Source organism: Aphelocoma coerulescens (genome assembly GCF_041296385.1).
Source record: "Aphelocoma coerulescens isolate FSJ_1873_10779 chromosome Z unlocalized genomic scaffold, UR_Acoe_1.0 ChrZ, whole genome shotgun sequence".
NCBI classification, from domain to species: Eukaryota; Metazoa; Chordata; class Aves; order Passeriformes; family Corvidae; genus Aphelocoma; species Aphelocoma coerulescens.
This window is the reverse complement of record NW_027184085.1, coordinates 13325059-13337266: the sequence shown is the minus strand read 5'-3', so window position 1 is coordinate 13337266 and position 12208 is coordinate 13325059. Positions and strand designations below refer to the sequence as shown.

The window sequence follows — 12208 nt, the reverse complement described above, 5'->3', positions numbered from 1 at the left end:
TACATGCATACAGATAAACAATTTAGATTTTATCCCTAAAGATGCACCACTGTTCTTGTCTGTTATCAGACTGCCTGTCCTACTCTCAGTTAAAAGACAGCTGGGACTAGTGCATGTATTCCAGGTAACAAACCTTAGTTCAGATTTGACAGGGCTTTTAGGAAGACAATATGTGTAGCATCTTACTAGTTCAGAAAGCAATTAAGAAAATTCTTTAAATGTAAATGTATGCTGATCTGAACAAAGATACTTTAAATCAGAATCTGAGTTGTGACTTGTGAGGTGGTTTTACAGGACCTACCTGTTTTCCAGGCTTTTGGGAAGTGAGAGAGTGGAAATGTTATGCTAGTGGAAGAGGAGAGTTTCACATGAGAACAGGGCAAGTCATGACTGATGCCACTTTAACCTGCTTTGTGGTGTTAGATATGCCTCTGCAATCAAATCATTCTGTAAGCCGTGTGAACTGAACTCATTGTTCTGTATCATGTTTTTGGTCTAGATTTCTGACTGTTGCTAGGAATTAACTTACTCAAAGATTAAGCTTTTCCCTCCTCTCTTTACTTTGTAGAATATCTAGTAAAAATGTTTCATGTGAAGTCAATGAAATGAACAGAGAGCGTGTCTGTGGCTTTCCAGTACTGCCTGATCAAAAAACCTATGATTTCATATTAGATGTCTCCAATCCTATTGGGCAAGCACAGTCATCTCTTTTGGTTGATATAACTCAAAGAGGTAAGACTAATGAATTAAAAAGGGAAACAGATATGTTTAATACATGCTAACTGTTTATTGGTTTTGGGATTGAAGAGCTCTGACATGGTATACTTTTCATTATCTTCCTTAATTGTCACCAGATTATTGCCATATTCAATAATTTGAACTTGACTCAGGGCATGTCCTGAGGCAATGATGAGCTGTACAGGGAGATGCCAGTTATCAACACCAGTGCTGCCATATTTGACAGACTGCTGTGTGATAAATGCTAATACGTGATCTAATAATTAGCCAGCTGCTGTTTATCATGGAATCCCAGAGTGGCTTGGGTTGGAAGGGACCTTAATACCATTTAGTTCCAACACACCACATACACTCCCCATGCCCCCTCCTCCTGCCAGGGACAGGGATGCCATGCACTGGATCAGGTTTGCTCAGGGCCCCATCCAACCTGGCCTTGAGCACTTCCAGGGATGAGGTATCCACAACTTCTCTGGGCAAGTTTATGTTTTGTCTCATATTCTATTACACATCAATTAAAATTGGGGTGAACTGTAAATGACCCTGTATTTCAGTGTCTGCTTATAGGACAAAATATCACACAGTTTAACCGCAGCAGGATTTGGAGCATAAAAGTAATAGCATGAAAAGACAGAAGGTAATATCTGGACTATTGCATGCTATTGGTAATAGCCATGGTAATCTGCTGTCATGGTTTGGAGAAAGGAGTAACTTTTCTCTTTAGATCTTCAGTTTAAAAAAGGAAAGGGAGATGACCACCTCTCTAGCATTGCCACCCTTTTCTCCTCCACAACGACAGCTGAGGTTTCAGGGATTCCTATTGGTTGCAGTATTCTGCTGTTCTCCAAAAAACTGAATTTAAGCATGAGGATAGTGCATTGTTTTTTGTCCAGATCCCAGTTCAACTAGCCTGAGATTAGAATTGTCAGAGTAAATTGGCAGAGTTGAGTAAAACATAATTTGTTTCTGTTGATTATAAAGTGGGCTGCTTCACACTCAGGTGATATGCTGCTATTTCCTATTTGTTTCCTTTTCTTTCTTTCCCACAGTGTCCACTTAATTCCTGAAGCAGACTACATATTTCCTTAAGGGTAACTGGACCAATTCCAACAGTAGACTTTTTTTTCTCTAATAGCAGTGAATATTAGTGCTGAATATTTTTGAAAAATTCTGTGAAGGGAGTTTTGGGGTGGAGTCCTTTAGGAATCCTTCTCCATCCTAGTCTGCAGATTTTAAGTCCTGACTTTAAAAGTTCACAGAAGTTGAACAAGTTGAGTAAATTTCATCCATCACTGTGGTCATCTAAAATAGCTGATGTTTCACTTTTTTGATAAAATCAGTAAGAGGGAAAATGTTTTTCTGTGTCTCAACTCTTTATTATATGTTCCAGTATAGCCAGTCTTAAGTAAATCTGTTTCCATGTTTGATAGCTGAGAAGAGAGTCAGGAATGAGACTGCTTGCAGGTGCCTTCCCAGCACCAGTTTTCCCAGTTGCTGATTGAAACACTTATTCTCTCTCATCTTCTAAAATAAGATTTTTCTGAACTAAGTGAGGTTTTTTTCTTATAACTGAAGGCTTTTTCTTTCCTTTTTAAGTTCATCCAAAAACCCCAGAAAAGTTAACTGTTACTGGAAACAACTCTACAAGCATCCAACTGCGTTGGTTTATAAATGGCAGCTTTGCTGGGATCAGGCTTCTGTGTCAAATTGAAATTATCAGTGGTCACTCTGAGAAAAAACTGGTAAGTTTTAAAAGATCAGCATTTGTGCCAAAAATTATCTTTTTCACTGAACTAATCACATTTCAAATTATTTTCTGACTAAGAGTTTCATTCTGATGATCTTATTAAATCATCAATGTAGTAATGAGTAGAAGTTCATTTACTGAAATCAAAAATATTCCTGCTCATCTCTGTTGTTGCCTATTTTGGGTGATTTTGGTTTGTTGGTTGGTAGGTTGGTTGGCTGGTGTTTTTTTATTTTGAACACTAGAGAAAAGTCAAATTACACACCGTGTTATTTGGTACTTGAAAGGGGTGCATAGTGCTTTGTGCTGACCTCTTAGGTAACAGTCCTTGTGCTTTGTCCTTCCTGGTGCAAGCTGTATTAACACACTCTTGTTCCAGGATGCATTGCTGCCCTGCAGACTTCCACAGTGGCTGTTTCAGATCTTGCAATCTGCAGCTGAATTTCTCCCTTTATTTTTTCCCCTCAGAGAACAGTTCATTTGTTTGCTGTCAGCAGTTGACATGCATGTGGCCATAATGGGCAGCTGCTAAACCTGTCATATCTCAGTGATGTAGAGACAGGATAGGGAAGGATTCTCCCATGGGATGTATCAGTAAGTAAACCCCAGTGAGGACCTCTGCAGCAGGTGATATTTCTGGGTGGGGTTCAGATTTTCAGCCATTCAGGCTTCCAGCTGCTGCCTGGTGCTCTGCATCACAGACTGGAGCTGCATATTTACTCTGCAGACTTTCAGAGGAGCTTAGGATACTAATTTAGACACCAGCATCAGATACTGGGTGTAGGTAGTGTGAATATATCCTCTTCTGTATTGCCTGACTTAGCATGGGGTGACTTGTCCCACTGAGGAAGCCTAATGAGGACTGCATTTCAGTTGGCCTGAGATTTACCCCCAGTTTCTTTGTGCATACATTTCAAGTAGGCACATAGTGAATTCTTAGGTCTTGGTGCACAGAGCCTGAATTTTTAATTTGAGCACATTAACCTCAGAGGCTTCTTTTTGAAATGCTTGTTTGATTTTTAGCAGTATTCTATTACCCTCTGCATTTAGTTGCCAGCTGGGCACAGCTGTTGAGCACAGCCTTGAATAACGTAAATCGAGCCACAGAAATGATGCAGCTAAGACTGAAGATAATCATTATGTACATGCCTCCAAAATAATAGGGTGCATGCTCTGTGAGAGTATTTTTAAAATACTTTCAAAGCACTTAATGAGTACGGAAGCCTTAAGCTTTCTTATTTTCTCTGTAATTACATGTGTCAAGTAATACCAGAGATTAAGTACTACAAAAGGAACTCAGATATTTTTGGAGTACACAGCTCTAAACCTGGGGCATGCACTCGTTTGTGAACCCTGCTGCTGGATCAATCATCTAGGGTAGTGGGAGAGGATCAGGACTTATGCTTCTGTAGCAGTTTGATTCCCTGTACCTCTATCAAAGCCTGCAGCCACAGATATTTTGTATGCAGCAAACAACTTGGCAGAAGCTTTTATTGCTTTGTTATATGGTTGCTGGTTGCTTAACAAAAAACTCCAGGAGTTCTCTGTCACAAAAGTAGCTGTGAAATTGTTATGGAGTTTTACATGGCATTTTGAGGATGTTTTCAGAAGCATTTCCATCCATATGAGAGATTGTTGGCTTTTCTAGTATTTTTCAAGTTGTCATTTGGCTTTAGAAATGCACAATTGGTTGCATCTTAAAGTCACTTGGAGCCCAGTTTTTGGCAGCTGTGATGCACATGTGTTATAATTAGATTCAGTAAAAAAATATTCCCAGGCTTAGGGTTTCTTTAAGTAATTGTGAAACAGAAATGCTATGTAGAATCTTGCCGCTTTAAGAATAATAAGAGAGACTAGTCCTGTCAAAGGAGCTGTGAACAGAGATCACCTGGATAAGATCTGGGTACCATCTTTTGAAGGAAAAATGAAGGAAGCAGACTGCATGATAAATATCTTGCTCAAACAGACCGTCTTTAGTGTATTTCTGTGCATGTCTGGTAGGACTGTCCTCACAGTCTGATGTGCATGTGCTCAGTGGAAGTGCAGGTTCTGAATACTAGAGGGGAAATCCTGGCCTGCCCCATGTGAGGAGCTTTGCTGCATATGGGAGAGAGGGACACTGAATGGGATAGATGGGAAGCAACCACCTGCTGCTTTGTGCAGAGCTCAACCTGTTGAAGGCTCTTCAGTGTTGCATCTCCTTTTCACACTCTACATCATCTCAAAGGTGCTGCCTACTGTCATGCTTCAATTTCTTTCTATACAGGGCTTTATTTTGGTGCATCTCTGAAGTTTTTTTCTTTGGCTGGGGTGACTGCATAGGAAATATTTTTATTTTTCACTATTTTCTTCATAGAGCTTGACTGTAGCTTTGATGCTATCAGTATTCTTGGGGGAAAAAAACCCCCCACCTTTTTAGGTGTTGACTAGCAGCATAATCAAGGAGAAAAAAATGCATGTATCATGTCTATTTCTGTAAATTTTTAACAGCAAAATGTCTCCATGCCTGGTCGGAAATCCTCAAGTTACACAGCTCAGCTGAATGAGTTGCACCCAAACACCAATTACCAGTTCAGGGTGCGCTGCTCAGCTGCTGACCACTTCTGGAGGTGGAGTGACTGGAGCAGGGGAGTGGACCAGACAACATCAGAAGCCCGTAAGTTCATCTATCTCTTGATGACAAAATGTTGAATTTGTGAAGACATATATTTTAAAATTAGTCATCTAAAAAAACCCAACTTTTTAATAGATGGTAAATTGTCTACTATGCAACTGGAGAAAAAACCTACCACTCTTATTTTTTTATTTAGCTCCTTCAAGAGGACCAGATATCTGGCGACAGAGAAGTCCTTCTGGAGAAAGCCTAAAAGTCTTCTGGAAGGTAGATAGGGCACTTAAAAGAATATGTAATGTAATTGTACAAAAAGCTATTTACTTACACTTTTATAAATTAATGAAGTTTATAGTCAATAAACCAGACTGCTTTTCTAAACTTTCTATAGAACCATACATTGAGACAGTATTTTTCCCCAAATGAAAATGTTATTAATGTTTTATAATTTAAACATTGCATTGAGAAGCATTTCATATGAAGAATTAAATTTTTATACATCTCAGTTGGAAATCAAAAACTTAGAAACTTGCATGTTAATTCTCAAAGTCACACTTGAGTAACTTTTTTGTCTTGTACAGTCATCAGACTAGATCAGGAACAGTAAATTTGTATTATCCTATGTCTTCTTCTGTATATTGCATTTTGATTTTAATGCGCTCTTTGTCTGTTCATAGCCCTTATCCCTTTCTGAAGCCAATGGAAAAATAGTGTCTCATGAAGTGTCCTGCGTCCTGCTAGAGACACTACTGGAGCATAAAGTAGTCACTGAACCCTCAAACAGTACCGAGATAAAACTTGGAAAAAGTGATTGTATAATTAGTGTTGTAGCCAAAAACCATGCAGGCTCATCTCCCCCCTCAAGGATAACAAGCGTGGAACTTCCAAGTGGTGAGTGCTCCCAGCTGAGAGTTAAACACCTTCAGAGCTTGGGGAATACCAGGGAGAGTAAGTTTATTGAAAAATAATGTTTTGTTTGTTTGTGTTAATTTCCCCACGCAAATCTGCTGGGCAGGGAAAAAAATGCTGCTTTGCTTTTGGTGTGGTGTCTCACCAATTAATTGTGCTCTTTACATAAAATAAACATGATTGCTTGCAGTCTTTGCAGCTGTTTGCACATTTCTGGACACCTCTCAGGAACAAGAAGAATGAGGCTTCAAAAGCGTTGGTCTGGACCCCTGATATTTAGGGAGCTCAGTTTGTTTCTGTGTGTTCTTGTTGAGACACTGAGAAGTGTCACATGCTAAAGAGATTCAGAAGTTTTGGAGGTGTTGTGTGGCTTTTTAAGGCAAGAATTGTCAGTTCAATGCCTGTCAGCTCTGCAGGAGAATATTAATTGGACTGGTTGGTAAAGTGTTGGCATCCTTGTGCTAGGGAGCTAGTATTTGAAAAGGATGTAGGGCTTTAGCTTCCCAATTAAAACACTGCCACTCTTGCTGAGGGTTTTGTCAAGGGAAGTAGCTGAGCCAGATAATGATTTTCTGCTCCTGAGACTGAGCTTGGAGAGTAGATAATGTTGTGAAGTGGTTATTGAGAGTCCACACTTCCCTTCACGCCAGGAAGTGTAATCTCACAAAGCACAAACCTTTAGCTCCAGATCTGGCTGATGCTCTGCAGGGAGGACAGATTTACACAGCAAGGCCCCTCCCTGGTTGTTTGCCAGGAGTGTTCATGGTTCTGCTTCTCCTTGCCCATTTGGAGAACAGGTGTCTCAGTTGCTTGTGTGGCAGCTCAGGTTTTGATAAGACATGGCCATCTCTCATAGGAAGAAATGTGTTTTGGCTGAGATCCACAGTGAGATGAAAAAACAAGTTTGTTACTATGTGAAGGAAAACCATTGTAAATAATGTTTATTGTGCTTCTACAAAACAAAGATTCCCAGAATGGGTCAGGTTGGAAGGGTGCACAGTGAGTTTTCTGATCCAGCCTCCTCACTCAAAGAGGGTCATCCCAGAGCACACAACGCAAGATTGTGTCCAGATGGTGCTTGGGTATCTCCAGTTAGGGAGACTCCACAGCCTCTCTAAGCCTGTTCCAGTGCTTGGTCACTGCACAGTAAAGAAGTTCTTCCTCATATTCAGGTGTAATTTCCTGTGCATCACTTACTGCCCACTGCCTCTTGTTGTATTGCCCAGCACCACTGAGCAGAGCCTGGTCCCTCCTCTGGCCCCTCCCTGCAGACACTGACACACATTGATGAGGTCCCCCCTCAGTCACCTCTTCTTCAGACTCAGCCTTTCCTCATAAGAGAGATGCTCCAGTCCCATAAGCATCTTTGTTGCCCTCCCCTGGACCCACTCCAGGAGCTCCACGTCTCTCTTGTTCTGAGGAGCTCAGAATTGGGCATAGCACCAATGGTAATGCCTTGTAGTATATTCTTAGTCTGCCCATTGGAGGGAAAAGTAATTGTATGGGACAGTTGATTTGAAATGCTTTTACAGCTCTCCTTCAGCAGAGAAAGAATGAGGCTCTGGAAGTCAAAGAAGTCTCTGTAATAGGTTTGTGATGTGGGATAGCTGATGGCAGCTGGAGCTTTGCGTTCATTTATAGCTTTCTCTCAGATGTCTTAAGGTTCCCTTTGGTGTTACCCAACTTGTACTCTCAAAGATTTGCTCCTGAGTTGGTATAGGAATTGAGTCACTGACTGGAGTCATAGAAGATGATTCATTCAAAGAACTGGATGACATTTTTGCCTAGACATCTTTTCTGGCTGCTTCCTGTGTGCCGTCTGTAAGTGCTTTTAATGTCCATAAGAAAGCAGAGGATCTGAAGCTGGAGATCTGCTGAGGTTTTCTGAAAACTGAAAACACAAACAAAGGATACTGTGTCATAATTAATTTGTCACTGTCTCTGAAAAGTGCTCTGTAGAGAGTTGGGGCATATAATCTGTCTGATCTGGGCTTCCTTACCACAGTAGCGCTCTAGTGCTAGTAGTTATTTGTTCTTCTAGTCTAGGTTGTGACTATAAATACACCAAAATGAGCAGTACTGCCCATGGTGAATTTCTAGTCATCTAGCTCAGGAAATAAGATGGAGTGTGGTGTATTTAAGTATTTTTTAGACAGTATGTGCTTACTGTCACTAAAAGCTCTTTTCTGTAAATAGGAAAATTAAGGTCTGCTAATTAGAAATATGGTCTTTTCCGGCATCATAGCAATGTAGTTTCACTGGATGCATAGTAGTTTTTCTGGGGAAAGTATCAAAACCATTGTGGAGTTGGTTTGCTTTTTTTATTCAGTTGTCTTTTTCTTGCCATGAGCAAGCTACAAAAGGATTGTACACTTAACTGTATGTTAAGATTATTTAGAAATAGACAGTCCTTCGACATTCACAGCACATCTGTGAGAGTAAAGTTTTCATAGCACTAGTTCTTAAAAACTGTCCTTGCCCTTCAGCCTTCCATAGTTTATGGCTTTAATAAAATGAAATAATAGACTCAATGGGGAGCATAAATGAGAACACTGAAAAAGGAAAACTGAAACCCTGAGATTGTTTTTGCAGATCTGTCATGGGGCCACTGCTTTTGTGGTGGCCTTTGGAAACCATCCCTTAGCTCTGCGGGGTCCCATCTGATGGACAGCCATGGAGGGCAGCTGCAGGAATCAGAAGCTGTTCCCAGATCTGATCACTTCAAGGGCAGCTAAACCTTTGATAATCAGAAACAAGGAAAACAGACTAAAGGCAGAGATTTTTTTTTCCTTCTTTCTTGTATAATTTACCCTTGGTAGACTGAAGCCTCCATAAAGTTTACCAGGGACATGATTATTGCTGTTGATTCTTCATGAAAAATGGTTGTCTGTGGTTGGGCGAGTGACAGCAAGACATTTTGAAGGAAACACAAAGCAAACCATTTGATGAAATGACAGCAGGAATTTATAGCTGGAGGCTCCTGCCAAATTGGTGTCAATTCATATTTGAACCTGACATCTGCTGTAAATCCTTACCTTGAAAAAGTGCTTTTTAAGCCAGTCCTGAGCTGCTGCATTTCTCGTCATCATACTTAAGGCTGGCTAAGGATTTGCTGCAGGCTGTGTCTGAGTCTGAGCACTCCAGAAAGCTCAGCTGAGTGCACTGTTTTGAATTTCACAGTTCACGCGCACCTCTCGTTCTTAGAAATGACTGCTGTTTATAAAGCCATTGTGCTCTGTCTGGAAGGCTTTCTTTCATCTTGGGCTATAGATAAGTGTCTAGTCTTTGATGGATTTTTGTGTCATCTTTGTTGCAGACAATGTCACAACAGATCAGGCCGTGGCAATGGGGAATGGAATTAATATTTCTTGGGATTCTTACCCAGACATGACCTGTGGCTATACAGTAAAATGGTGCCGTTCATCTGGGTCTGAACCATGTAGTGTGGACTGGCAGAAATTTCCTTCAAATACAACAAATGCAGTGATAAAATCTGGTAAGTCAAAAATAATTTCTTGTGACTTTCTGGTTGAGACCCTGAGCAGCAAGTGGAATAAGAGCAGCACAAAGCTATAGGCTGCAGATTGATTGCTGTGTACTTGTGTAAATAAATGAAATTCTTCTTGGTACTATGTTCATTTTAATTTCTTACACAGTCTTGCCAAATCCGAGAATCATCTTGACTTAACTTCTATCATCCTGTGTTTATTAACTGTTTTGAAATAACCTCTTCTAGCTGTACCCCACAATTTCCTAACTCAGCCTAATGCATAATGGTTAATCTAGAGTTTGGGGTTTTATTTGGATTCTAAGCATAAACAGTGCTGCTCAGGATGGGAGAAGACTAATCCGTTGTTTTTACATCAGGCAGATACTTTTAAGTGTGACCTCCATGTGTTGGCTTGCTGTCAACTATTGAAATTTCCTGGAACAGGGCACATTCCAGGTCTCTAGATGCTGGTGGGCAGATCAGGGAAATGAAACTCAGCTGTGGTGGGACTAGTAGCAGCAGAAGAGAAAAGAGAGAACACTCTAAAGATGTAGGATTTTTTTCTCTGCTGTCTATAAGGCCATATATTTGCTTTTTAGAAGAATTTAGTATTAAAGTCTCCATTCACAAAAACAACTTGGAGCTGTGTACATAGGAAAGTTGAGGGGGAGTGGGACCTGGGAGGGTGGGAGCAATATGTTTTTCTGTCTGTAATTACAATGCTGTGTCCATGTTGTTTTCGTTTGTGCTAGCTAGAGATTGCTTTTTTTAAGCAGACAATACTGTGTCTGTCCAATGATGCACTGCTTTACTCCTGAGCTCTTCCCTGGGATGGTTCTTGCAGAATGTGACTCTTGTGTGCGTTATCCAGTTGCTAGGGCTGGCTCAAGCTGGGAAATCCACCTCTGCTCTTAGTCTTCCTGGGAGAATCTCTCAGTCTGGACTTGAACTCTTGCAAAACTCATTTGACTTCTGTATAGTTTCACAGGGGCATCTTGTTTAGAAAAAATCTTGAAAGTAGTGTACAGCCCTGACTTGAGAAAATCCTAGAAAGTGGTATTTACACATTATAGGATCAAACGTCTATGTTTCCATCAAAGACATGACAAGCATAAATTTAATGACTATCTGTGTTTTGTAAAGTCAGTTCAGGACTGAAGTTCATTGCTAAGTTGCTTCACTGTCACTTTTGAGAGTTTTCTGCATATCTTTTTTGCTCCAGTAAGCCTGGTTATTTCAAAATACATTTCTATTTCTGAGGAGGCAGGATCTACATGGCTGCTGTGGGAGGAAAGGAAGGGGATAATTTCTGGTAACTTCAGTTTGTGTTTCCCCATGTAAAGGGCAATTTATGCAATTTGAGTAGCTTGTTTTGAATCCTTTTTGTTTAGTACTAAACTTTCTCTGGAAGCTAGATTTGGTTACTGCTTCTAAACCACATCTGATGGCACAGCTTTTGTAGGAATTAGAAGTAGGGGTGGTATTTATACGATTATACTTTGAAATTTTTAAATACATATTTATATGTCTGCATAACGTGAAATCTAAAAGTGTCATTCTTCAGAAGTGAAATATTCTTACAGCAATTTTCTCTTGCAGCTCTGTTCAAACCTGGCGTGAGATACAACTTTTCACTGTATGGCTGCAAATCCACTGGATATCAGTTGTTGAAAAACATAACTGGGTATATAAAAGAGCTGCGTAAGTGCACTTTTATCACTCAGGATCTCTGCAAAGTGAACTTAGTCTGTGTCTATTTTTAGTTCAGTGTTGGCAGAAGAAGACTGAGACCAGAATCCCAATGCAGTACTACTGACTTCTGTTTGTTCTCAGTCTATAACTGTGATACATTTCTCCAGCCACTTCCAGTTCCAAGCGTATGCAATAACCCTGTATTCTCCAGCTTGTGTGGTGGCACAGTGTGTCACAGCCATTTACACCCGTAACTTGAACCACATGGCTGTGGTCCCTTCTACAGGACAGAAGGCAACTTTTTTGATTCATCAAATCAAAGTAAACTTCCAAGCACATTTGGTACAGCTCAGCAAATAAAAAAGTATCCATGATATTTCTGTTTGAAAGCACTTCTTAAATCTCAACTAGATTGTAGAGCACAAACCACCTTGAGAATTGCACTTGTATTCTCTCCCACACCAACCCTGTCTGGGTAACTGGGGTTTGATCCAGCGCTGAGCTTTGCTGGCCTGAATATGCATTAGTGTCTGAATGCTTTCTGTTCCCAGGTGTCTGAACATGACTTTACTCTTTAACACCACAGCTGTATTGTATTGTATTGTAACTACAGCACCCATTTCACTTTGAAGTTCAATGTGTTTTCTGCTAAAATAGTTTGCTTGGAAAACTGAGCTGCTGACATAATCTGAGTCCTTGGAAATGATGTTATTTATTTCATCGCTAAGGTTGAAGGTGAGGTTAAGGCAATTTTACCAGAAACTCAATTTTCAGCCATTTGAATATCTGAACAGTTTATCTGAACAGAATTCTGAACAGTTTCCCAGAAGAGTTTTCCATATGTGTTATGAACAGATCAGACAGAAGCTTTCAAGATATAAAGACTTTGAGGGACTAAAAATGCATTGAATGTGCAGAAGAAACTTATGAGGAACTGAGAAATGCACAAGAGCATAGATTTATTCTAAAACTTCAGATTTGCCTTTGGACAGATAATCATCAGGAGAAAAATGGATGCATTCTT

At 40.2% G+C, this 12208-nt stretch overlaps 1 protein-coding gene across 3 annotated transcripts in view; it reads left to right on the top strand.

Annotated features, from left to right (window-relative positions):
- The window catches only part of LOC138103902 (leukemia inhibitory factor receptor-like), an 81769-nt gene that overhangs the window by 58475 nt on the left and 11086 nt on the right, over nucleotides 1-12208 (top strand). For all 3 annotated transcript variants that reach the window (XM_069002528.1, XM_069002527.1, XM_069002526.1), the window contains 7 exons: nucleotides 569-732; nucleotides 2332-2477; nucleotides 4973-5138; nucleotides 5293-5363; nucleotides 5771-5984; nucleotides 9319-9498; nucleotides 11092-11193. In XM_069002528.1, coding sequence (XP_068858629.1) covers nucleotides 569-732; nucleotides 2332-2477; nucleotides 4973-5138; nucleotides 5293-5363; nucleotides 5771-5984; nucleotides 9319-9498; nucleotides 11092-11193 — 1043 coding nt within the window. The remainder of the gene's footprint in view (nucleotides 1-568; nucleotides 733-2331; nucleotides 2478-4972; nucleotides 5139-5292; nucleotides 5364-5770; nucleotides 5985-9318; nucleotides 9499-11091; nucleotides 11194-12208) is intronic.